The sequence below is a fragment of the Nycticebus coucang genome, chromosome 6, assembly GCF_027406575.1.
Source record: "Nycticebus coucang isolate mNycCou1 chromosome 6, mNycCou1.pri, whole genome shotgun sequence".
Taxonomy (NCBI): Eukaryota; Metazoa; Chordata; class Mammalia; order Primates; family Lorisidae; genus Nycticebus; species Nycticebus coucang.
The window spans coordinates 130,487,318-130,515,181 of NC_069785.1; the positions used below are offsets into that span (position 1 = coordinate 130,487,318).

At 41.6% G+C, this 27,864-nt stretch overlaps 1 protein-coding gene across 1 annotated transcript; it reads right to left on the minus strand.

Annotated features, from left to right (window-relative positions):
• Window positions 1-298: 298 nt before the first annotated feature.
• On the minus strand, window positions 299-27,775 carry LOC128588876 (beta-galactosidase-1-like protein 2). Its single transcript, XM_053595637.1, has 11 exons — window positions 27,676-27,775; window positions 25,649-25,741; window positions 25,303-25,500; window positions 15,969-16,037; window positions 13,687-13,782; window positions 11,083-11,191; window positions 7,142-7,234; window positions 3,619-3,700; window positions 1,981-2,045; window positions 1,335-1,419; window positions 299-471 (listed from the first exon to the last, which is right to left on the minus strand). The coding sequence occupies exons 2-11, from the start codon at window positions 25,738-25,740 to the stop codon at window positions 299-301; spliced, it is 1,062 nt and encodes a 353-aa protein (XP_053451612.1). The 5' UTR covers window position 25,741; window positions 27,676-27,775.
• Between the last annotated feature and the right edge of the window lie 89 nt (window positions 27,776-27,864).

Consider the following 27,864-nt stretch of genomic DNA (forward strand, 5'->3'; position numbering starts at 1 on the left):
ACTTAAGCCCAAGAGTTTGAGTTTGCTGTGAGCTGTGACACCACCGCACTTTACCAAGGGTGATATAGTGAGATTCTGCCCAAAAAAAAAAAAAAAAAGATTAAGCTACCAACTTCTCTGCTTGCAATGTCCGAGAAAGTCTATACTCTAGTGGTGAATAAATTCTAGTACCATCAAAAGGAACAAATACCAAATCCTCAACCCCTGGGATATGGTAAAGGAAAAACAGATGAACCATTTCAGAGATTATCCTCACAGGCCAACCTTAAAAGCCCCAGTCTCAAATGGTGGGGTGACCTCAGTTGGAGACAATTCTGGGGGACAAGTACTTGCCATAGCTGGTGACCACAGGGAGATAAGTGTTCAGAAATGCAGCTCCACCTATAAAGCCAAAGTTGGTGCCACCATGGAACATGTAGAAGTTGAGGGAAAACCTGAGCTTGAACATTTCTTGCACGTCCTTCATTAGCACTGCGTAGAGGGAGGAAGAAAAGGGCGAATGGAAGAACGTGTGAGAATTTACAGCCCATTGTGGATTCTCAAATCATCTAGACCTAAAATACTCACAGTCTATCAATATCTCAGGCCCCCTAAAATGTGAGGGATTAGCCAGAATTGACTAAGAAGGGTAGGTCGAGTTAGTCTCAGTATTACTTTCATAACCCAAAGTCGTTCCTTACTTTCTTCCCTGGATTTCACATTTTGGGAGATATTTTCTGTAGCATACAAACGGCACATGTCAAATTTGTGCCTCTTTGTCTTAGGTCAGCAGTTTTCAACCTATGGGTCGCGACTCACAAGAACTGTATTAAAGAGCCGCGGCATTAGGAAGGTTGAGAACCACTGTCATATGTGCAGAATAGTGTTTCTTCTGTACTTACCACTTCTAACAGTGACTGATCTCAAATTACAGCACCAGGAACACTCACCTTCATTTTAAAGATCACTACAGTTCACCAGGGGACTGCAGAATTGAGATAGATCATCAGAGACCAGATAACATTCTACTCTCACCCAACGAACTTTCATTGAATTTCCCTTCCTGCCAGAATGATTCAATCTGAATTATTTAATAGCTTCCACAAACTATATTAATAACTGGAAGGGAAACTCCGCTAAAATTTAAGTTTCAACTGCAGTGATCTCAGGATGCTCATTTTACGCTGTCATTTTACCTGCGCTGATGTCTGTCTACTTAATCGCATGGACATTTGCTGAGCTATACGGTGCAGGAGCCTAGTACCCTAAATCTCCATTACACTAATCAGCAGAACAAATAAGTCAGTGTCATCTGTGGCCGCGTTCTCCTGAGAATGGAACCAAGCAGCGCTCACCTTGTGGGTCCAGATAATTGCGGATAGCACCCCACGTGTCAAAAGATGTTGCTGTATATACCATCATCATTATGGGGCTAAGACCCTGTGAAAAATCAAGTGGCAATTGAGAAAAGTCTGTTACAATTCAGAAGCTTGAATTGCTTGGAAGGGAGCTGTAAAGTCTGGTTCTCACACCCCCCTTGGTGACTCAGAGCATCCCCTCCCTGCTCACCGACTCTGAGCTTTACTCTCTGGCTCTCAGACTGTTTTCGTGGTCTCATTATTCCTCCTGTTTCACTGCTCTTCTTGCCTAAGCTTTGGTAAAGTCAACTGCCATTTCAACACTGCCCTTTCTAGAACTTTCTAGAATCTTTTCATCCCCTCAAATGACCAGAGTAGAGCTCTAATAAGGAAGTGCCTGACACAGAGGAAGCACTAAAAATGTTTCTCTCATGTGGTTCTCTAAGTCTATAAAACGCATTGGAAACAAATCACAAGATAATATTTAATGCTGAAGGCTAAGGGTGTGATATTGTGGGCAGGTGAATTTGATTTAGCCAAACCTAAAGCCACTTACAAGAGTCATTTCAAGGGCACAGTAGATCCCGGTTTTAACTGAAGGGCAAGAATCAAAACACATCGCCCAGCCCTGAAGTGTCCTTACCTGGATTGCAGCAAGTTCTTGGTAAGTTTCTTGCTTAATTCTCTTCAGGTGGACAGTGGCAAGCACTGGAGAGGGAAGGAAGAAACTTAGCACAGGCCCTGCTATGACTATTACAGGGCAGGGCAGAGGACACCCCACACCCATGACAGGGTCAGGAGTGACAGTGGGCTCAGTGCCTCCCATACACGCTTCCCATGGGCATTTCCCATTGACACAGCTCATGGCTAGTCCTGAAGGTAGGATTCAACAGTTGGATCCAAACAGGTGACATACAAAGGGCTTTCAAACACATCCCTTCACTTAGCATCTGCAATGAATGACCCCGAGAAGGAAGACTGGCCGTTAAACCACATCGCACTGATGCATAAATGCAGGGCCACAAGAAGAAATTGAGCCCAGAGAGGCGAATAACCTAAGACCTAAAACGTGGCTGTGGGTCTCCTGACTTCTAATTCAGAGCGCTAATATGACTCTCCCACTACAGACGAAGAAGGGTCACAAAAAATCCCTGGCGTGGAGAGTATGGAAGAGGCCAAGGCATCTGACAAAATTGCTTGAGCTCAAGAATTCCATAAGCCAGGCCAGGCGCAGTGGCTCATGCCTGTAGTCCTAGCAGTCTGGGAGACTGAGGCAGGTGGATTGCCTGAGCTCACAGGTTTGAGACCAGCCTGAGCCAGAGTGAGACCTCGTCTCTAAAAAAAAAATAGCCAGGCGTTGTGGAGGGCGCCTGTAGTCCCAGCTACTTGGGAGGCTGAGGCAGAGAATTGCTTGAACTCAAGAGTTTGAGGTTGCTGTGAGCTATGATGCCACAGCACTCTACCATAGGTAACAAAGTGAAACTCTATCTCAAAAAAAAAAAAAGAATTCCAAAAGGCAATGTTGTCTGGCTCCATTTGTCCGTGTGTTATCTTTTCCCATGTTTCCATGTATCAACCTATATTTCCTCTTTGTAATCCTATTCTGTATTTCTCCACTGCTTTTCTTTCCTGGACTTACTTACACCATGACCTCAAAGGGCTCCATCCATGACAGTACAATTTCTCTGACACACATCCACTTCTGGTGGCTCACTTGTGGCCATTTGGCAATGACAGACTTGCCTTTATTCAAGTCCCAGCCAGTCCCCCCTCTGGGCCACCCAAAGGCTGAGGGGGATGAAACGAGTGCGCTGGAAGGTGCATACCCTGGGTAATAGCCAGTGGGGCAGCAAGACCTAACTAACTGCCTTTATTCAAGTCCCAGCCAGTCCCCCCTCGCTCCACCCAAAGGCTGAAGGGGATGGAGCGAGTGTGCTGGAAGGTGCATACCCTGGGTAATAGCCAGTGGGGCAGCAAGACTAACTAACTGCCTTTATTCAAGTCCCAGCCAATCCCCCCTCGCTCCACCCAAAGGCTGAAGGGGATGGAGCGAGTGTGCTGGAAGGTGCATACCCTGGGTAATAGCCAGTGGGGCAGCAAGACTAACTAACTGCCTTTATTCAAGTCCCAGCCAATCCCCCCTCGCTCCACCCAAAGGCTGAAGGGGATGGAGCAAGTGTGCTGGAAGGTGCATACCCTGGGAAAGCCAGCGTGGCAAAGGGAATCTTGTTCTGTTTCAGACATGACTAGTGGAGGAACTAGGACAAAACCAAAACTGTACCATTTTCTATGTGGCCTTTTCTCAGTTCCAGTCCACTGTCAGCAGTCATGAGCAGCACCTCGATCCCCCGGGTCACCAGGGCCTATGGAGAAATTCAGCAAGGTAAATGAACTGTCTCTGACCTCATGGGATTTCTCTTCTCTGGAAAATATTATGGCAATAAAAAAACTAGATTGAAGCTGAAGAGGAATGGAGAGGAAGATCTAATTCCCCGTCTAACTACTTATAAATCAGGAAATTAGGACAAAATTATCATCCCTGCTTCAGCCACACTCAGCAAGGGACAATGGAAATTTCGAATCTAAAACAAGAGGCAGTGAGATTCTTTGGATTCACCTTAATAAAGTACTTTCCTCTAAAGACCTGAATTCTGAAATTTTCTCCAGTGCGTCAAGGAGCTAGAGTGGACATTCTTCTCCACATCTTCACCCAAATTAGGCACATCTTGTGTACCAAGAGACATTTGTGGACATGTGCACAAGTTTGGGTTTTCCTTTGGGCAGTGGCAAAGGCAGGCAAGATGTGGCTAAGTCCACCCATAGTCGCACTTTTGACTGCATGAGCCTTTAATGTAATGTTCCTACTTTAACTAGAAAAAAAATTCTAGATAGATTCTAAACCCAAGATAGAGAGATGAGGCTAAGGAACCTATCTACTTCAGTGTAAAAGATTGGGACTGTGCCCACAGATGCTGACAAAAGCCAAAGATATACCTTCCTTGGTCTTTTGGATCAGAATATCGTGAAAATTAAAATATTCCTACAATTAAACCTAGACTCCTATGTTAAGTATGAGGAAGTAATTTGTTTCTACTGAACTCTTTTGAACAAGAGGGTAAGCCGAGAAGTGACTCTGAGAAGAGCCAGCATGTCACACACCAATCAGCGTTGCCCCACCTCACTTACCATGGGTCCTGTTGGAATGCCATGAGTCAAGTTTCTAGCCTCAGTGAGCAACATGACTCAATGGCAGGTGACTATATAGTTTATCCTACTAGACACTTGAGAAAGGAGAGAGTGGTAACAATTATTCCAGCATCCTGGTGGTGTCCTGGACAAACCAGGATGCATGCATTGTTCACAAGTCACAGGGACAGTGACAAGTTCTACTTCTAGGGATGATGAGCTTTTGTGTTTCCAGCTCCTATGGTTTGCATGTGTCCCCCAGAAGTTCAAGTGTTAGTAACATGGTTGCTATTTTGGTGGAGTTAAATAGTGGGGCTTCGGGGAGGCCATTGGCTCACAAGTGCTCTGCTGTTATGGACTAATGCCATTCACCAGGGGCAGAGTTTATGGTTCATTATGAGGGATCATCCCCTTTTCCTGTCTCATGTGTTTGCTTGCCACATGATGGCTTCCACCACCTGGCTCCCCTCACCAGAGGCCAGCACCATGTTCTTGGACTTCCCAGCCTCCAGAACTGCAAGCCAAATAAACTTCTTTTCTTTATAAATTATCCAGTCTGTGGTATTGTGTTGTAGCAGCAGAAAATGACAAAGATACCAACTATACTTCTTTCTAATCACAATCAGACAACTGGATAAAATATTATTTAGGAACTTACTTGGAGATAGCAGATACATAAGGTAGAACTTGAGAAGCCAACATCCCAGGGAGAAAGGAATGCTAGCACTTGGCATTGCTTTTCCCTGAAGGGAACAGCTAATTCCTAAAACACCAGCCAAGAAGAGTCTGAGAAGTTGAGCAGAGATGCCAGCGGTTTTGTAAGATTTGGGGAAAGAAAGTGTAGTTTGGGGACTGCCATAGCTATAGGTTCTAGCTGGACCCCAAGGGCGATAGCTTGGGATTAGGGTGAACATAAGGATTGAAGCTCAGCTTCAAATCATTGCATGTCTGCCAGAGCAAAAATGAATCTATCTCAGAAGAGGAGATAGGGAAGGAGCTGATACAGGTTCACCACACTGCCCCTTTGAGTCTGTCATCCAGAGGATGATAAAGTTGCTTGTATTTCAAGGAAAAAAATGAATCCATCTGGAAGATGATTAAGAACCCCAGACACAATAACTAAGAAAATGCCATGAAGGCTATATTAAACAGTTTGATGAAAATATTTCCGATTGTATATGAAACCAGCACATTGTACCCCTTGATTGCACTAATGTACACAGCTATGATTTAATAAAAAAAATTAATCTAAAAAAAAAAGAACCCCAGACAATCTCAATGTTTTCATCAATAAATTTTTGACATTAAATTTAAAAATTATTAGGCTACCAGAAGACAATACTTTCTTGGAACCATGAGAAAAAACAACAGAAACAAATCAAAAAGAACTCCAATATTAGGTTTATTAGACATAAATGTTGAAATAATTAAAGTGTTCAAGGAATTGAAAAAATAGAAAATGTTGCAAAGAAATAAAAACTATAAAAAATACTAAATAAAAATTCTAGATCTTAAAATTAAAACACTTGAAATTAAGAACTTAATAGTATAATTTTAACATTAAATTAGACAAACCTAAAGAGAAAATTAATGAATTGGAAGAAAATTTAGAAGAAATCATCCATTCCATTATATAAGTAGAATATGATGAAAACATTTGTGTAATTGAAATACCAGAGGAGAGGGGAAGGAAAACAGAGGGTCTGATTGCTAAGAATCTTCCAAAACAGATTAAAGACTTCAAGACACAAATTATAGAGTACAAAAAATGTAAGCAGGATAAGTAGAAACAAAACCAATCTAGACAAATCTTAATAAAATAACTGGAAACCAAAGAAAAAAGTTTTTTTTTTTTTTGTAGAGACAGAGTCTCACTTTGTGGCCCTCGGTAGAGTGCCGTGGCCTCACACAGCTCACAGCAACCTCCAACTCCTGGGCTTAAGCGATTCTCTTGCCTCAGCCTCCTGAGTAGCTGGGACTACAGGCGCCCGCCACAACGCCCGGCTAGTTTTTGGTTTGCAGTTTGGCCGGGGCTGGGTTTGAACCCACCACCCTCGGTATATGGGGCCGGCGCCTTACCGACTGAGCCACAGGCGCCGCCCCAAAGAAAAAAGTTTTAAAAGCAGCCAGAAGAAAAGAGACACTTCAGTTTCAAAGGAACAATAATTTTATTGATGTGACTTCATAATAGAAACAATGGATGCCCGTGGAATCCCCAAATAAATGCCAACCTAGAATTCTCTATACAGCAAACATACACTTCAAAAATGATGGTAAACTAGATTTATTTTCAGACAAACGAAAAGCGAAAGAATTTGTTGCCAATATATGTAGAACGACGACAACAACAAATACTAAAAGTAGAGAAAAATGAGAAATGAAAGTTCAGAGATGCAGAGAGGAATAAGCAACAAAAAGTAAATTATATGGGTAAATCTCAGTGACTATTAATTCTATGAATACAGGTAGTTTCCATGGAGAAATTAAACTGGACCTTATTCATCTTCAGTCTCATATAGTTCCATGCAATCTACAGGTATTCAGGATATGTTTGCTCTACCAACTAACAGTGAAACAAGTAGCATGTAAATATGGAGAAAGATTAAAGGAGCACTTACCTCTTTAACATACAGCATATATTTTTCATCAAGACCATATGAACCATATTCATTCTCGATCTGCACAGCAATGATGGGGCCGCCTTTGTTATACTGAAGGTCAAGGAAATGAGAGTATGCGAGTGAGGCTAAGGGTGGGAAAAGACTGGATTTTCCAAGTCTGCAGTGCTATCAAAATAACAACCTCGAGTTGCAATATGGTTCTGGCAATTTCTCTCACTCTATAGTTAGCAGTCACCTCCAGAAAGAAGCCATATACTCAAAATCCTACCTTTCCAAATATCGCCTAAAGAATTAACTCCCCTTATTTGTTCCCTAATTCAATCCATTAATCATGGGACCTGTAACTTTCACAACCATCTTTCTGCCTAAGCACCAGTAACACCGTCAATGACTAAGGTGTCTGTCATCCTAGGGGTTATCTCCTCCCCACTTCTCAGGAATGTGACTCTTTGGTGCCCGTCTGTCTGTATCTTCACTTCTTTACTGAACCTTTCTCTCTCATCATTTAAAATTGACCTAAGGCCTTAGGTTTTACATAACTTTCCTGGACCACTTCTCCCTCTGCTTTGGCACCCACTTGCTCTCTTCATCTTCTTGGCCAAACTTCGTGAATTATTTTCTTCCTCACTCTTGACCCATCCTCTCCTCTCCTCACTCTGGCCTTACTTTCACTCTTTCCACATCACCAAAATTATTAATATTGATCTTCTTTTTATTAAATTCAGTCACAAAATTTTAGTCTTGATTTAATCTAGTAACATTTGATACTCTTGGCCATTTTTTCCCTTCATGAAATCCTCACATCTGTAACCCATTCTCTCTTAGCTCTGGTCACTCTTCCTCAATCTCCTTTGTGGGCTCCTTTTATCCTACTCACCTCTTAACGCTGGTGCTTTTTATGGTTCTTTGCTAATTCCAATCCTGTGCTGGTTGCAGCCCCCTCTGCCTCACGATGATGTCCTTTGACAAGTACCTTTAAATTTTCCTTCCTTACCATCCCTTTCTGCTAATGTTAACATGTCCAGTTATCCCATATCTTCATAGCTCTCTCAACATATGAGTCAGCTAACATATTTTCTCTCCACATCTTGCACCTGCCACACCCTAGTCAAATTTCTTTGTGCCCACTTTGTACTTCCTCAACCTACTCTTGGAACACATGAGGCCACCATGAGGTACCCCCTCCCAGATAAGAAAAATACTGTTGACCCTTAAGGATTAAACTCATCCCAGGAATGCAAGTAACAATCTGGACAACACCTGGGACTATATATAAGGGTGACCGAAGTGTTTGCACACCAAAAACTGATCACTAGGACCTAGGAGAAACTTCAGATGGAGAAGGTTAAACTGGGAGGGTATTTAGCAATCAAGAAATAACTGGCTATCTTGTAATCCCTGATGGGGGAGAAAAAGAGGACACAAAGCCTAAAATAGTGTTTCTCAAACCCTTAACTTGCATATCCCCTGCTGAAACATTGAACAACTTTTTCAAAACCTGCTTCTCCTGCCCCCTTTTTATCCAACCAATGAGAAATCCAGCAGACTAGAAAACAGAAAAGCAAAGAGGAAAGATCTAGAAGTTGACAGTACCTGGAATTATCTGTATCATCTGAATCTAATAAGTACAACTAAAATTTCTAAAAGAAAGACATTTGTAAGTAAGGAAGTGCTGATTCATGACCTGATTTCATGCTCACGAAGCAACCTGCTGATTACTAATTTAGTTTTCCAGTCAAGAGTCTCAAGACTTTGGAGTCCTAAATTAGAAATGGGGAGAACATTCTGGTCTAGCATTGGTTAGAATTTTGCACAAAGATGAAAACGTTCTATATTTGCACTGCCCAATATGGTAGCAACTGGCCATGTGTGGCTACTTAGTACTTGAGATGTGGCTAGTGTGAATGAGAAACTAAATTTTTTATTTCATTTAATTTTAATGAATTTAAATTTAAATAACCACATGTGGCCATGGTTATCCTATTGGACAGGGTAACTCTAGTCTCAGCAAAGGCCAATCCCTACTACACCACACATGGCACACTAATTTATGTTCTTCAGTCACTTAGGAGTTTCTTTCTTTTTCTGGCCTTTTTTTATTGTTTGGGATTCATTGAGGGTACAAAGAACCAGGTTACACCGATTGCATTTGTTAGGTAAATTTCCTTTTATAATTGTGTCCCGCCTCTAAGAAGAGTGTCATACACCATGACTCCCCATGCCCCTCTCTCCTCCCCTCTCCCTGCTCCCTCATTCCCCCACGCCTCCCCCCACCCACCATGTGTTGGGTCATATGTCTTCATAGTAGAATAGAGTACACTGGATTCTTGCTTCTCCATTCTTGTGATGCTTTACTAAGAAGAATCCATTACACCTCCACCCAGGTTAACACAAAATACAAAAGATGTAAAGTCTCCATCTCCTATAATGGCTGAATAGTATTCTATGGTATACATATACCACAGCTTGTTAATCCATTCTTGGATTGATGGGCATTTAGATTGTTTCCACAATTTGGCCACTGTAAATTGAGCTGTGATAAATAGTCCACTTAGGCCAGGGGTCCTCAAACTTTTTAAACAGGGGACCAGTTCACTGTCCCTCAGACCGTTGGAGGGCCAGACTATAGTTAAAAAAAAAAAAAAAAACTAGGAATAAATTCCTATGCACATTGCACATATCTTATTTTAAATTAAAAAAAAACGGGAACAAATACAATATTAAAAATGAAGAACAACTAAAGTTAAATCAACAAACTTACCAGTATTTCAATGGGAATTATGGGCCTGCTTTGGGCTAATGAGATGGTCAATGTCTGGTTCCATATTTGTCACTGCTAGTCATAACAAGTGATGCAAGTGTGCACCAGTTAGTCCCGAGACTGAGAAGAGGAGTCGGAGAGTGCCCCACACATTCCTCACATGCGCACTGTAGCAGGACAGGCAGTTGTGGCAAAAACACCCAAAGGCCGGATCAATGTCCTTGGTGGGCCTCATGTGGCCCGTGGGCCGTAGTTTGAGGACCCCTGACTTAGGCATTTCAATGGCTTCCCTGGGTCTAATTAACTCTGAAATGCCCATAATGTCAGGAATCAACTCTGTCACTAGTAAAGTCAAACCATGTGGACCCTTCCCCTGGCCATGTCCAAGCCTTGTCATTGCCTCCATTCTGTCTACAGCATCTCCTTCCAGTCATCCCTGGGAAGATAAAATATGCTAAGTAAATCTTAATTACCTTAATTAAAAGGTGCAAAGGTTGATACCTAATAGACATTATGTACCTGTTACTCCTCTCTGCTCATTTTCTACCTCATATCTATATCGTCCAGTGGTTCTCAACCTTCCTAATGCCACGAACCTTTAATACATTCCAAAGGGGTTGTGACCCACAGGTTGAGAACCACTGATAGAGTCTATGTTTTCCAAGCACTTTAGAAATATAGTGGCACGTTATTTCCACTTAAACAATGAGTATGGATGACACAATGATTTTATTGCAGAGAGGTATATCAAGAGCTAAGTCAATTGCAACTCTTACAAAACCACTGACCTAAGTTTATCTGTATAAGTTATTATTTCTGAAGGACTGATGAGGCTATCTTTAGGAGAAAAAAAAATGCAGGCATTTTGAAGATAATCATTAATCTCCTGTTTATGGCAATGGAGAGAGCAAGTAAATAATGGTCAAGGCAAAACAAAAATACACAGAGTGTGGTGCCAAGTGTCCTTCCAGGAAAAAGGTAGATCTAATATGTGAGTTTGTTCAGTTGGGCAGTGGGTGGAGAAAAGGCATAAAAGAACACAACTGAAACCTGCCATTTCACATATGGAATTGCATGTGCCTCTTCCTTCAGAGTGTCCAGAAAGTAAGTTAGCCCACCCAGGAAACCAATCCAGGCAATCTTCCCTTGGCCATCCAGACAGGGGCTTGGGTTTTACCTGGTGTGGCACTACCCTGGAAATCAGCTGGTCAAAATAGCGATTCACTGCTTTAGTGAAGCCCTTGTAAGTTGTTCTCAGCTTCATTTTCCGGTCCTTGAGTAACCAGCTACGATTGAAAAGGTGAGACTCAGACTTGGGAAGGGAGACAGCAATGAGAATGTTCAGTAAGACCAAATTTGCACAGCCACACCAGAACAGTATATGATGAGGGGTTAATACAACTTTAAGAAAAAGCAGTCATGAGCTGTCAACTCTTTCCTTGAAACATAAATATTCGCTGTATAAAATGACACTATCTGGGGCAGAGCTCATCAAAACATGACCTCCAGGCCAAATCAGATCTGCAGTCTGTTTCTGCAAATAAAGTTATATTGTCACAGAGCCATACCCTTTTGTTTACATGTTGTCATGGCTTTTCTTTTTTTTTCTTTTTTGTAGAGACAGAGTCTCACTTTATGGCCCTCGGTAGAGTGCCATGGCATCACACAGCTCACAGCAACCTCCAACTCCTGGGCTTAAGCGATTCTCTTGCCTCAGCCTCCCAAGTAGCTGGGACTACAGGCGCCCACCACAATGCCCAGCCATTTTTTGGTTGCAGTTCAGCCGGGGCCGGGTTTGAACCCGCCACCCTCGGTATATGGGGCCGGCGCCTTACCATGTCATGGCTTTTCTACCAGCAAGACTGAGTTGTTGCAAGAGAGACTATATTCTTATGTTGTCTACAAAACCTAAAATATTTACTATCTGGCTTTTTTATAGAAAAAGTTTGCCAATCCTTTTTCTAGAATGAGATTTTTTTTCCAAAAAATTTAGGGAGTACAAGTGTTTTTTGTTACATGGATAAATTTTATCATGCTGAAGTCAGGGTTTTCAGTATATCAGAATAGTGTATGTTTCACCAAATAGGTAGATTTTTATCCATTACTCCACTTCCTATCTCCCCCTTCTTAGTTTTCAAGGTCCCATATACTACTTTATGACAACATATAGCCCTTATTTTGCACCCACGTAAAAGTGAGAACAAAGGGTATTTGTTTTTCCATTCCTGGGATACTTAGGAATCATGGCTTCCAGTTCCATTCAAATTGCTGCAAAAGACATTATTTCATTTTTTATGGCTGAATAGTACTCCATGATGTGTATGTGTGTACACACACACACACACTCACATACACACTCTGCAATTTGTTAATCCCCTCATGTATTGATGGGACACTTACATTGGTTCCATATCTTTGCAATTGTAAATTGTTCTGTGATAAACATTCAGGTACAAGTGTCTTTTTATAATAGCTTCATTTCCTTTGGGTAGACACTCAGTAGTGGTATTGCTGAAGCAAATGGCAAGTGTAGGGGCTGGATGCAGCAGCTCATGCCTGTAATCAAAGCACTCTAGTAGGCCAAGGCAGGTGGATCACCTGAGGTCAGGAGTTCAAGATCGGCCTGAGCAAGAGTGAGACCCCGTTTCTCCTAAAAATAGAAGAACTAGCTGGGCGTGTGGTAAGAGCCTTTAGTGCCAACTGCTCGGGAGGCTGAGGCAGAAGGATATCCTGAGCCCAAGAGTTTGTGGTTGAGCTATGATGACTCTACAGCACTCTACCCAGGGCAATAGACTGAGACTCTGCCTCAAAAAAACTCCAAACAAATGGTAAGTCTGCTCTTAGTTTTTGAGGAATCACCATAGTGCTTTCCACAGTGGTTGTACTAGCTCACATTCCGACCAACAGTGTATAAGTATTCCCCTTCACCACATCTGTGCCAAAACCTATGGTTTTTTGACTTTTTAGTAGTGGCCATTCTGACAGGGGAAATGGTGGTATCTCACTGTGGTTTTCATTTGCATTTCCCTGATAATCAGTGACGTTGAGCATTTTTTCATGTTTTTAAGATCCCATAAGCAAATATAGCAACAACAAAAATAAGCAAATGGGACTTAATTCCCAAAAGGTTTCTGCATACCAGGGAAGTAATCGACAGAGCAAACCACCTACAAAATGGGAGAAAATATTTGCAAACTATACATCCAACAAAGGGCTAATATTCAGAATCTACAAAGAACTCAAACAAATCAGCGAGAAAAAAACAAATAGCTCCATCAAAAAGTGGGCAACAAGCCTGGCTCAGTGGCTCATGCCTATAATCCTTGCACTCTGGAAGACTGAAGTGGATGGATTGCTTCAGCTCAGGAGTTGAAAACCAGTCTGAGCAAGAGAAAGACCCTGAATCTACTAAAACAGATTGTGGTGGGTGCCTATAGTTCCAGCTACTCGGGAGGCTAAGATAAGAAGATCACTGGAGTTGAAGTTTGAAGCTGCTGTGAGCTATGACACCATGGCTCACTCTACCTAGGATGACAGAGTGAGACTCTCTCTCTCAAAAAAAATTCTTTTCTTAATTTTCTTAATTTAATTAAAAAAAAAAACTTTTAAATACCATATAATCCCTAATGTTTTAAAGATCATTTTCTATGTAATTAAATGGATGAAACAGTGCAGGTAAAAATATATACATACAAAGCTAAGCACTATGCCTAACTTGCATTTGAATGTGCCTGTGATCCACATGCAATCAATGGCCAGGGACCCTCCAAAGACAACTTACCTGGGCAAGCCTCCGAGGTCTATGTCACTACCGATGTAGGGGCCTGGCCACAGAATCACCCAGAGCCCCACTTCTGAAGCCATGTTTATAAAATCCCTGGGAAGCAAAGCAACAACAATAACTTCACAGCAAAGGTGAGGCCTGGAATCACTGCTATGTTTCTATTCTTGCTTTCTTCTGAGGTTAGAACAGTTGGAACTCCCAGCCTGGCCCACAACAGTCCATGTCAGGGACCCAGGAGATGTGGACGCAATACTCAGTAAGAAATGGGCTCAGTCAAGGCACTAAACAGAAAGGCATTAAAGTGAAAGTCCAGAAATCCTAAACCCAACTCCAACCTTCCCTTCCAAATCTATCCCTCCCAGCATTCCTTATGTCCGTGAGCAACCCCACCACCCAGGAAGCCACCGAAGGCAGAAACCCACAAATCATCTTCACTTCTCTGTCTTCCTCACCTCCTGGTGTCAATCAGGCATGTCTACTTCTCCAACTTAATGTTTTCAAATTTCAAATTCTTCTGCATTCCTACTGCTATCACAGGGTCCAAGTACTCAACATTTAACATGTTAGTTATTAGAACGGTTGCTTGGTTTCATTCCTTCATTCTTACCTTCTTCCAAGATTTTTCCAATGGCTAACACTAAACAATATGATCATCATCAATAGGAACTAGCATGGATTTCGTATCAGTAGTAGGCACTCGAGCTGAATCTTTAAGTTTATTGTTTTATTTGACAATTCTATGAGAAAGGTATGATACTGAAAATATTGAATATTTTCTCCACTTTGCAGATAAGAAAATAAAAACTTTGAGTTTCATAAGGGTCACATTTTTAATAAATGGAAGAACTAAAACCAGGCAGAGAGCCTCTAAAAATGAAATCTTAACTACTATGCTATGTTGCCTCTTAAGATTACTGTCCCAATGATCTTTTTAAATGTAAATATGAACTTTCCAAATTAAAATTCTTCACTCTGGGAGGCAGACGCAGGTGGACTGCTTGAGCTCAGGAGTTCAAGACCAGCCTGAGCAAGAGCGAGACTCCAAAAATAAAAAAACTCAGGCAAGACAATCGCTAAGGCCAAAACTTCAGGTTGCTATGAGCTATGATGCCCCAGCACTCTCTCAGGATTACAGAGTGAGACTCTGTCTCAAAAAATAAAAAATTAGAATTCTTGAAATGATTCCTTAACACTCTCAGAACAGATTCCAAATTTTGTAGCATGATAGATAAGGCCAGGATCTGGACGTTGGCTACTTTTTGACAGTTCTTTTACTACCAACTAGTAGGAGAGCCAGACAGCATTTCTTGCACTCAACAGAAAATACTACACAATGTGTGGCACCAAGTTAATTGCCACGCCTCCTCTTTGTTTAAAAGGGGCCATGCAGCTGACCTCGAGCCAATAAAATACCAACAGAAGCCACGAGTTCCAGCTCCCAAAGACATTCTGGAGGCTCCTTCTTCTGCTTTTGGCTGGATGCTGACAAGCATGGTGGTTTACAAGATGGTGAAAGTACAGGACAGAAAAACTCTGACTCCCTCCAATTATTTTTTGGAAGAGAGACATATGCTCACCAGGAATACCTATTTTAGATTCAACTTGAGTGGAAATAAACCTTTACTGTTAAAAGAGCTTGAGGCTTACCTGGTAGCCACAACTAATGTCACCTTAATTAATTTATAATGTTTTCTCACATCTCTGACTTGGCCCATGCTAGACGCTTTGCCTGAAATATCACTCGGCCTCTTCTGGTTAATTCCTGCTCAGCCTCGAAATTTACTCCAGATGTAACCTCCCTGCCATCTTCCCTGATCAGCTCCCTGGACTTAAGCTGTATATCCTTAGCATGTTGTATTAGCCCCCCTCTCTTTAGAGAATCCTTATTCGTAAAAGCACAAAGTGTCTTATCTATCCATCTTCAATACCAACATCTAAATGCATATTTTTGAAAAACAGTTATGATTCTATTTGTGTCATATCCTAGAAACCCTATAAGTTATAGCCCCGAAATCTCCTTTTACAGTTGAGAGATATTCTTCTTGATAAACAAAATCTGGAGAACTTCTAAACCATACTTGCAAGCAATAAATCCCCAGAACACAAAGGTCTGTGCTCTACCAGAAATAACAGACTCACTACTTAAGAAGAAAAAAAAAAAAAAAATCACCCCAGCTCCCTGATGGCCCCAAAAGCAGAAAGTAAGGTGCCCCCTGTTACTTCATCTGATCCCCACAGTAAATCTCTGTCTCTGGACAAATTTAGGTATGAACACATACTTGAAATTCAGGCTTCCAGTGAAATAAAATTGGTTTTCTCTTGGCTCATGGAGGTTCCAGGGAATAGGCCTGTAATGGGAAAGACAGAGAAATACGTATCAGTACCTTACCTCGGACTTGACCTGATCCCATGTTGAATTCCCCTGTTTTAATACAGTACTTAGGTTATCTCTACCATGAAGGAGGTTGAAGATTTCAATAGCCAAACCTCTATGCGTGCACTATGTATTATGTACAAAATTTCCTCCATCTAATGCCCAGCAAAGATATAGGTAATCAATATTTTTCTATAATTCTGGACTTCACTAAGATACATACGTGTATACTGTGCTTTTGGAATGCACCCACAGATTTCTTCTTTTAAATGTTTGTAAAAGCATATATAAATGTAAATCTATATATATATATATAATGGAAAAAACCTTATTAACCATAAAACAGAAAGATCTGAAAAGTTTATAGGATTGGATACAACAGTATTTAAATGAATAAAATGAAACCCAATGACTAGGAGCATAATGCCCAGGATCAATTTAAAAATTACTAGGGAAGAGAGGAGAGCAAGATGGCGGCCAAGTAACAGCTTCCTTGCATCTGGGCACCGTGAGTCCGGGGAGATAGGACTCCAGGCATCTCTGGCTGGTGGGATCTGCCTATCATCACCCCTGCGAGGATACAGAGAGTCAGCGAGAGACTTCTGGACCCCAAGAGGAAGACTAAAACAGTGGAAAAACAGCAAGTGGTCGCGTGTGTTCAATCCGTCTAAACCCGCCCGCAACTGTAAGTTCAGTAGCAGCGAGACTGCAAACCGGAAAGGCCTTACCTATGAACTGTTTTGGTGTCTTTGGACTTGGCACTCAGTTGAACTGCCTTGGGGAGAGCCTGAGCGGAAATGCGGAGAACTTTAGCCGTTGTCTAGGGCCCCAGTCTGAGCCGCTGAGCCAGACGGAGCTAATAGTGTTTGGCTGTGGGCCACAGGGAGCCATTGTGAGCGATCTGCCCTGGCAAGCTCCGCCCTCAGGGTCGCAGAGCTAGAATTGGGTGGGAGCTGGTAACCCAGCGACCAAGTAGCCTAAGGGTGGGGTCTGAGCCGCCTTGCAGCCCTAACCCTCAGGGGCAGAATGAGACCGGTTTTGGCACACTGGGTAAGTGGATAGCCACTTCAGCAGTGATTCCAGCGACAAGGACTTTCCTGGGAAGGCTTCTGCTCAGCAAGTTTACAAGTTCAAAGTGCCTTTTAAGTGGGCTGAAGAGAGATTTAGGGTGTCTACCTGCTGGGGTTTGAGAAATCAGCAGCCTCCAGTCGTATCAGAACTGTGATTAACATCTCATACCCCAGAAGACCACGTGTTGCCCAGACAATATTCAACAACATATACATACTGCTTTGTTTTTGGTTGTGTTTTGGGTTTTTTTGTTGTTGTTTGTTTGTTTTGTTTTGTTTTTGGTTTGGTTTTTTTTTGTTTATTTTGATGTTGTTGATGTTTTGTTTTTTAATTTCAACCTTTTCCGTACAGATCTTCTTTCTTTCTCAATTTTTCTACTTTAATTATAATTTCCCATTGCTGCCTTTTTTAATAACTAGAACTTCACTTTTGCTACTGTTTCTACCGCTATTATTTGGTTTTTCACCCAATTTTACCCCGTAAAGTTTTCTGTTTGCTTGTTTTGGTTTGATTTATAGCATTTTTGTCTTTCCTCTCTACTTGGTGGAGGTAGGATACTGTGTCTGATCAGGTTAGCAAAGAGCTGCTGACCTCAAGGGAACCACCCAACTGGGCACCCCAGAAGGTGGGTTTTTTTTTTAAGGTAGTGTCAAAGTACCCTACTGTACACCTATATTGCTCTGTCTCCCTATTTCTGTGCCTCTCTTCTTTTTGTCAATATTCCTTTTACCCATCCCCTCTCCTTTCTCTATTTTTTTTTTCTTTTCACTCGGTCCTCCTTTCTTTCATCCCTTTCTTGCTCTTCAACCTTCTCACCCTTCTGGTCCTGTACCAAAAGGACTCATCTAACCCTTAGTCCACAGGCACAAGAACTTAAAGAGCAAGAGGAAGTGAAAGGAAAATTAGGGCAAGGAAACAGATAAAAGAAATCACTCATGAGGAAGAATCAGCAGAAAACTCCAGGCAACATGAAGAACCAGTCCAGAACAACCCCGCCAAGGGACCATGAGGTAGCTACTGCAGAGGATTCCACCTGTAAAGAAATGTTAGGAATGACAGAAAGGGAATTTAGAATACACATGATGAAAACAATGAAAGAAATGATGGAAACAATGAAGGGAACTGCTAATAAAGTGGAAAATAACCAAAAGGAAATCCAAAAACAGAATCAAATAAGAGATGAACGATATGAAGAATATAAAAAGGATATAGCAGAGCTGAAGGAACTGAAACAGTCAATTAGGGAACTTAAAGATGCAATGGAAAGTATCAGCAACAGGTTAGACCATGCAGAAGAAAGAATTTCAGAGGTAGAAGACAAAGTTCTTGAGATAACTCAGATAGTAAAAGAGGCAGAAAAGAAGAGAGAGAAAGCAGAACGTTCACTGTCAGAATTATGGGACTTTATGAAGCGTTCCAACATACGAGTTATAAGAATCCCAGAAGGGGAAGAAGAATGCCCCAGAGGAATGGAAGCCATACTAGAGAATATTATAAAAGAAAATTTCCCAAACATCACCAAAGATTCTGACACACTGCTTTCAGAGGGATATCAGACTCCAGGTCGCCTCAACTCTAACCGAGCTTCTCCAAGACACATTGTGATGAACCTGTCCAAAGTCAAGACAAAAGAAAAGATTCTGCAAGCTGCCAGGAGTAAGCGCCAGTTGACCTACAGGGGCAAATCCATCAGAGTGACCGCAGACTTCTCTAATGAAACTTTCCAAGTAAGAAGACAATGGTCATCTACCTTTAATCTACTTAAACAGAACAATTTCCAGCCCAGAATTCTGAACCCTGCTAAGCTAAGCTTAAAAATTGACAGAGAAATCAAATCATTTACGGATATACAAACATTGAGAAAATTCGCCACAACAAGACCAGCTCTACAGGAAATATTTCAACCTGTTCTTCACACTGACCACCACAATGGATCAGCAGCAAAGTAAGAACTCAGAAATTAAAGGACGGAACCTAACCTCCACACTGATGCAAAAGATAAAACTAAGCAATGGACTCTCACCAAATAAGATGAATAGAATTCTACCACACTTATCAATTATCTCAATAAATGTTAATGGCTTGATATTAGAAAAATGCAAATCAAAACAACCCTGAGATATCCCAGTGAGAATGGCCCACATCACAAAATCTCAAAACTGCAGATGCTGGCGTGGATGTGGAGAGAAGGGAACACTTTTACACTGCTGGTGGGACTGCAAACTAGTACAACCTTTCTGGAAGGAAGCATGGAGAAACCTCAAAGCACTCAAGCTAGACCTCCCATTTGATCCTGCAATCCCATTACTGGGCATCTACCCAGAAGGAAAAAAATCCTTTTATCATAAGGACACTTGTACTAGACTGTTTATTGCAGCTCAATTTACAATCGCCAAAATGTGGAAACAGCCTAAATGCCCACCAACCCAGGAATGGATTAACAAACTGTGGTATATGTATACCATGGAATACTATTCAGCCATTAAAAAAAAATGGAGACTTTACATCCTTCATATTAACCTGGATGGAAGTGGAAGACATTATTCTTAGTAAAGCATCACAAGAATGGAGAAGCATGAATCCTATGTACTCAATTTTGATATGAGGACAATTAATGACAATTAAGGTTATTGGGGGGGGAGGAAAAGCAGAAAGAGGGACGGAGGGAGGGGGGTGGGGCCTTGGTGTGTGTCACACTTTATGGGGGCAAGACATGATTGCAAGAGGGACTTTGCCTAACAATTGCAATCAATGTAACCTGGCTTATTGTACCCTCAATGAATCCCCAACAATAAAAAAATAATAATTAAAAAAATAAAAATTACTAGGGAAGCAAAGAAACAGGTCCTATGACCTGTAATGGGGGAAGGTAGGATCAATTAGAAATTAGAAATCAATTATCTAAAAATCAATTAGAAACAAATCCAGAAATGACACACATAATGGAACTAGCAAACAGAAATATTAAAAGGTCTGCAAATATACAGCGTATCATCAATGCATAAAGGAAAACGTGACCATATTGAGAAGGAAAAATGAAAGACAGAAAAAAAGAACCAAATGGAATTTCTAGATTTAAAAAAGTAAAATGTCTAAAGTGAAAAACACTCTGGAGGCTGTTAACAGCAGAAAATGAAAAATATATCAGTTAGAACTAATAGAGTAGACACAGCAGAAAAAAGGTCAGTTGAACCTTAAGTTATAACAAAAGAAGCTATCTAAAATGGGGAAAAGAACAAAAATAAGATGGAAGAAAAATTTTGAACAGAGCATCAGTGGTGTCTTATCAAGAAACCTAACATTTACCTAATTGGAGTCCCAGAAAAAAGAGAAGGGAGCAAACTGTCCTTGAAGAAATAGGGGCAACATTTTCCAAATTTGACAAAAACTATAATATAAACCTGCAGATTCAAGAATCACAACAAACCACAAGTAGAATTTTTTCCTAAATAACGTACCCTCACATATCATAATCAAATAGCTGAAAACCAGTGAAACAGAGAAAAATCTTAAAAATGGCAAGGGGGGGGCAGCTCCTGTGGCTCAAGGAGTAGTAGGGTGCTAGCTCATATACCGGAGGTGGTGGGTTCAAACCCAGCCCTGGCCAAAAAAAAAAAAAAAAAAAAATGGTAAGGGGGGGAAATGGAGAGATCACATACAGAAGAAAAACAGGTAAAGAAGTATAGCAGATTTCCCACCTAGTAATGCAAATTACTGGAAAAATTTGCAAACGTGGAAACATCTTTGAAGTGCTAAAACTAAAAACACAAACAAAAAACTGTTGACCTAAAATTCCACACCAGTGAAAATATCCCTTCAAACTGAAGAGAAAACAAAGAAATTTTTCAAAAAAACCCCCAAAGCTGTGAGAATTCATGACCAAAAGACTTTCACTATAAGAAATATTAAAGGGGCCAGGTGCAGTGAATAGAAAAACCAGCCAGGCTGTAGTGGAAGGGGCCTGTAGTCCCAGCTACTTTGGAGGCTGAGGCAAGAGGATCACTTGAGCCCAAGAGTTTGAGGTTGCTGTGAGCTGTGACGCCACAGCACTCTACCAAGGGCAACAAAGTGAGACTCTGTCTCAAAAATAAAGAAGAAATCATACAGAAAGTTCTTCAGGCAGAAGAAATGATAACAAATGGAAATTTTAATCTATGCTAAGGAATGAAGAGCACGAAAACTGGCTAATATGTGGGCAAATAAAAAAGACATTTTTCTCACTTTTTAAATTTCTTAATATGTAATTGTATGTTCAAAAGCAAACATGATAAAAATATATTAAGTCAGGTAGCTTATAAACAAACAAAACTCATGATATAGTATACTACTAAGGATAAGAAAAATGAGATTAAAAAAAAGTATGCCATGGTTAGGTTCTGCAGCTTTACGTTTTTCTAGGAAAGAGAGAACAAATTAGGAATTAAATTTAAGAATTCAGGTACAGAACTTTACATAAGAATTTTGAAAAGAATTTCAGGATTCTTTGCCAGGTAAGAATGTCTCCTAAAAAAACAAAAAGGAAGAAAGAAAGAAATTAAGGGTTCTTAAAATTTATTTTGAAAAATGAAATGAGGAATATAATGCATGAGAAATTATAAATTAAAAAGGGCTACAACAAATATGATGAATGCTGTTAAAATAATTCATAGAATATCATATAAAATTATGTACAAAGAAATTTGAAAATCTCTAATAAATGGAAAATTGCTTTTAAAAAGTAGAAATTAACCGATTTGAATAGAAATAGAAAATCATATTAAATGAGAAAATGTAGAATAAGGTTACTTATCCTCCTCACTTCATCCCTTATACAAATTCCACCACCAAAAATGATTTTTTTAGTAAATTTTTTTAAGTATAGGAATCCTATTCTAAAATCCCATGCTGTGTAACCCATAAAAATTCAAGATAAATTAATATTTAAAGTTAACATGAGAACTGAAAAATTCAGAAAAGCATACAGATGTTTCTGATGTCATTCAGAAAATTTTTTGAGCATTTACTATTTGCCAGATACTATATAAGTGGTAGGAACATTACCATATACAACACAGACAAAAAAAAAAAAAAAATCACTGTCCTCATGAAGCTACTTTCTGGGAGCAGGGAGTGGGAAATAGAGAACAAAATATAGATATACAAATTCTAAAAATGTATAGGAAATAGGGCAGCACCTGTGGCTCAAAGGAGTAGGGCACTGGCCCCATAAGCCGGTGGTGGCGGGTTCAAACCCAGCCCCAGACAGAAACTGCAAAAAAAAAAAAGTATAGGAAATAAATCATAATAAATTTTTTAATCATAAATAAAATTACTAAATCAACCAAATTTTAATGTAAAGACAGCTCAACACTGAGAATAGTATTAACATTATACATAAAATATTCTAGCAAAAAAAGGACAAAACCTTACAAACATCTTAATAACAAAATATTGTCAAACTTTAACATATGATACAACCCTGTAGGATAAAACAAAATCTTAAAAAAGGAACAAAATTATTTTTCTTTATATGGAATAGTATCTACTTCAAAACAATAGCAAATATCACAATTAACAAAGACATTGCAGTTAAAATAAGATAAAACACCTATTCATTTTGGTACTCTGCAGTAGGTCATAAAATAGAAATAAAATCTAATAGCCTACTTCAAAACAAAAACAATGAAAGCCAGAAGGCAGTGGCTGAAAGAAAACACCTGTCAATCCCTTTATACCAGGGAAAACATTGTTCAGAAATAATAGGAAAGCAAAGTCATTTTCAGACTAAGAAAAAAACAGATAAGAACTCTGCCACCAGCAGATATATAATACAGAAAAACAAAAAACGTACTCTTAATGTGGAAGCACGGTGATCCCAGAACAACAACAACAATGTCTTATTATTTATAATTAAAATACATAACAACAAATCTTATCCACCAGAATGGATGTAGCCAATAGATAAAGTCCTCCAAGGACTCAGTATTAAAAAGTGGGTAAAAGTACTAGTGAATAGTAGTTGTTGATAAAGGATGCACATTCTACACGTTCGAGTATCCACTTAAAGAATCTATCTCTCTCTCAAGCTAATAGAGGAAAGGAAATGGAACAATAAAAATAGTGTAAAAACTGTCATTTCAAAGAAGGCAATTATTTCCTAGAAATAGCAAAGAAAAGTATTTAATAGTTAGACAATAAAAGCCTAAGAAAGGAAACCAGCCTATCAGACATTATAAGAGCATAAAACTTACAGCCCAATGTTACATTTTTTAAAAGGGGAAACAAACACAAATAAAATATAAAGATATAAAAAAAATCAATAGTTTTATGATGGTATAAGAAAATATAACATAATATGACCAACAATAGCCTGTAATACAGTAAAAGCTACCATGTGTTCTCAAGCACTGTCAAGATCCCTGGCCATGAGATGGAAGTTTGTGTGAATCCGTAGTGGAATTTTTTAATAATTAAAATCTTCCCAAGACTGAAAGAATGAAAATTGACTCAGGGAAGCAGAAAGAGAGAGGGAGGGAGGGGGGTGGGGCCTTGGTGTGTGTCACACTTTATGGGGGCAAGACATGATTGCAAGAGGGACTTTACCTAACAATTGCAATCAGTGTAACTGGCTTATTGTACCCTCAATGAATCCCCAACAATAAAAAAAAAAGAAAAAAAAAAAAAAAAAAAAAAAAAAAAGAAAATTGACTCAGAATGAGAAAGAAAAACCAGCCGTACCATTTTCAGGCTGGGAGGCAGACACAGATAAAGCCATACAGGAAGTTCACAGGAAACATGGTTTCTCCCAAGGTCCTGTAGCAATTGTGAAACACCATAGTCCCTCCAGGAGTGACCAGTGCTTTCTCAGCAATTACACCCCAAGACCTTCTCTGCTACACCCTTCTATTTCCAAGAAGACTCAATTACTAAACTGCCCTTACCTAGGTGCCAGAACCCAGTCCTAGTTAATCCCCATTTCTTCTAACCCTACATCAGAAACAGTCATCAATCCAATACTTACCCCTGCTTTTCCTAAGACTCCTCTCAGAATCCTTTGGCTAGAACCTAACTCTCCAGTTTGTTGGAAAACTTTGGAAAGTTAGGTTCCAGTCCCTATAATTTGTTGAGACTCACTGCCTCCCTGCAAGTCAGCAAATCTGATTTTGTCAAATTCTAGCTGTGTGCCTCTGAGCCTTTGGATGATTAGTCGTAAATAATATACTTTTTAATAAAGCTAAGGTAGTTTTTATAATGCTAAATTTCTTCAATGTATAAACAAACCGTCTTTATTCTGTGATAATGTTCCCCTGTCTCTTTGGATAACAGAATCTCTTCTCATTTATAAAATAACAGTGGTACTTTCTAAGCAAGGATACTAAAACAAATAAACAAAAACTTGGCCATCCTACTATGAGGACGCAGATGTTTTTGAAATTTTAGTAGTTCCTGAAATTTCCATGTTTGTGAAACACCGTTATGCAAAACAATGGGATAAAAGTAGGAAAGCTGATTTGTAAAAGGTATTACAACAATTCAGAGAGAAAAATGCTTTAAAACTTCATCCCCCATCACTTACGAAAGGAAATTGGTAAGAGATTTTTCTTCTAAGCCCATATTTTAAAAAAAATCAAACCACTGAGAAAGACAACACAACTAAAAATGACTATCAAAACAGTAATGGATAAGCATTGTCCAAGCTTGGAAGGACAGAAAGAAATCACTGATTTTCTTTCATTTCACCTTCTGGAATGAGAAAGAGTCTATGACTCGCCAGTCTTGTTTCTCAACGAAACCTATCTTTAAAGACAAATTTTTCTGAAATAATGTCACATCCTGGAACTCCTCAGTGCTATGACGACACCTTACAGCAAGAGAGGCTATCCCAGGAGGCGGGAGGCCAACTGCCCCAAATCTCTCCAAGTAGCTGACCACCCGGGCTACAGAGAGCTGTACTTGCTGCTGCCTCTGAAAGGTGGAATACTGCATCCACGCTATAGTGGTTCCTTCTAGACAAAGGCCTTTCTGAGGAATCAGTGCAGGTTCTACCTCCAAGACATTCTCAGCATATTAAGTGTAGACCCAGAAGAACAAAGAAAAAGGCTCAATCTTTAGACTGGTCTAATTAAGTTTCAGAGCTAGGAATTCAGACTACACATTCTTAGAATCATTACTAGGGTGCCAGCACTCACATGGTGAGGGTGTTGAAGCCACAGGCCTTTAACTTCAGCAAGCGATCCCTCCAGTACATCTTGGGCACCCGGAAATAGTGCACAGTGCCAGATATGATCAGGAATGGAAAGCCTTCTAGTGTGAACTCTGAGTCCTTGATTTTCAGACCCACTTTGCGGTTCTTCAGCTGAGAGGGAGTCAGGTGAGTTTGGTTAATTCTGAAAGGACAAAAGAGGTACATGAAATCTTAGAGATGTCACCCATGAGACAGATGATGTGCAGACAAGAAAAGGCTTTCCTCCAGGGGCCCCAGGCATACCTCCAGTGGACAGAGAAACCTCCCCAGCCCTTCCTTCTCCAACACACCTGGGTAGGAGGTCATCGCTGAGCTGAGCCATCACTGCAAAAGCTGAGGACAGGCACAGTATCCACTCAGGTCTCACCAGGAGGCCCCACATGCTACAAAGGACAAAGAAGAGGTCAGAGACTCACACAGGGAAGGAAGGTAGCTGGGAGCTGAGAGAGGCCTTGGCCTTGGCTTTGGAAGGATGGTGTGGAGGAAGGAGGTGGTCTCATTCGGAAAGCAGAATTTGCTGTAATCTTAGACTCTGGGTGGCCGAGGCTGCTGGATTTCTTGAGCTCAGGAGTTCACGAGCATCCTGGGCAAGAGTGAGACCCCCCCCCTCTATAACGTAGCCGGGGGTTGTGGTGGGCACCTGTAGTCCCAGTTACTTGGGTAGCTGAGGCAGAGTACTGCTCAAACCCAAGAGTGTGAGGTTGCTGTGAGCTGTGATACCACAGCACTCTACCCAGGGCAACAGAGTAAGACTCTGTCTCAAAAAAAAAAAAAAAAAAATTAAAAAAAGGCAGAATCTGTTCCTTAATTGCAATCATGACAGACAGAATCCTACGGCCATGACTGCTGACTCAAGGGTGAAGAGTCTTCTGCTAAATAACTGGGTTTTCGGAGATCAGACACATTTCAGAGAAAATCATGACTCAAAGAACAGTTTTGTTATGTAACAGAGAATAATCTTTGGGCAATTTGCCAGACATTCGAACGCTAAGAAATGAACTCTTAATGACTGGCTGCTTGGCAGAGAACTAACTACAATGTGGAAGGACAGCCTCCACGGTGGGGTTTCCACTTTTCTGCCCCTGCAGGATTCCATCTCATGAATTCCCAGAACACAGTTTATTACGTGGCCGCAATGTTCTTTGTGCCGCTCAGCCTGGGACAAACGCTCTTCCCTTAATGTCTCAGAACTGCTCCCAGTCCAGGGAGGCCAGAACAGGTGCAGGACGGCCAGTCGGTAGGGTCACACGGCCCTAGGACCAGAGCGGCGCCTAAGAGCGGCTCGGTAAATGTTTTTGGACAAATACTTGGGTTGCTAGAATCAGTAAAACATCTATGTAGCTTCTGCTATCTTCAGCTTTACCGTCTGCGTAAAGGATATTACCCTAGGCAGAGTGGGGACGGGCCACAGTTCAGAAAATCACAGGAAATACAGAATGCGCGACAGAGGATCCAACCAAAGACGGGGAAGAAGAGAGCGCGGGACGCTCTGGGTGGGCTTTGGGGTGTGAGAAGAGAGAGTGCCTGGGCTCCCCAAAGTTGGGGAGCTGAGGGAGCGGGCGCTCCAGCAGAGCTGTCCCGGGGAGAAGGCAGGGGGCACCAACCAGAATCTCCAGGGGACGTGAAGGCGCAGCGAGGAAGGTCCTGGACCCGAGGCTGCGTCCCTGAAAATCGTAGGAGCCCAATGCGGTGGAGCAGGTCGGGTGCTGGGAGTGAACCCACGCCCTGGGAGGTGCTAAGGAGTCCTGGGACCGCCAGGGGAGTCCCGACTCCAGGGGGGCTGGATGGGGACCCCTGCAGGCACCGCGCTCTGCCCCCACCCCCGGGCAGACCCTCGGACCCCCTCCATCCATCCCCATCCTTCATCCGACGTCCCCATCCGGGAAAGATCCGCCCCTAGACGCAGGCCTGTCCCTCCACTCCCTCAGCAGACCGTCCCCGCCCTTGGCACCTCCGCTGCAAAGCGCTCCTCGCTGCGGACCCGCTGGGCCAGCGGGGTGGCCTTGGGATTCCAACAGTCCCCGGGCACCCGGAGCCTCGGTGCACCACCACCCCCCACCCGCAAGGGCTCCTCGCGAGTCCAGGCTCGGCGGCTGCCCCGGACCGGGGTCACCGAGCTAGCGCCATGCAGAGCGTCCCTTTGCTGACGGCGGGCCGGGACCAGGTCCCCTCCGCGCCCACGGCTGCCCTCCCTCCGCCTCCTCTCGGGGTCGGGCCGCAGGCCGGCCTGAGGTCCTCACGCGAGGTGCCCAGGACACAGATAAGGCAAGGCCGTGCGGTCCAGAGCGTCTGGGGGAACTGAGCAAGTCCTGCTGACCTTCGGAGGAGCGAGCTGGTTCCAGTCCCTGGATTAAGCCTAGAGAGGTGATTCCTAAAACGTGGTTCCTGCGGCGCAGGTGACCTTGAACACAAATGCGGCTCAGGAATTCCCTGTCCCCTCCTGGCTGACGACAGTAACCCCACAGGAGGCGGGGCCGGCCTGCAGGTTTGAACTCACTCTCCAATT

What these genes read in the sequence shown, in the direction of transcription:
- LOC128588876 (XM_053595637.1), bottom strand. Translation starts at nt 25,740, where the DNA reads ATGTGGGGCCTCCTGGTGAGACCTGAGTGGATACTGTGCCTGTCCTCA. An exon ending in CCAGGGTAGTGCCACACCAG is followed by an intron (nt 7,235 to 11,082) that starts GTAAAACCCAAG and finishes CTTGACCTTCAG; the next exon opens with TATAACAAAGGCGGCCCCAT. An exon ending in AAAAGGCCACATAGAAAATG is followed by an intron (nt 2,046 to 3,618) that starts GTACAGTTTTGG and finishes TTCCCTCTCCAG; the next exon opens with TGCTTGCCACTGTCCACCTG.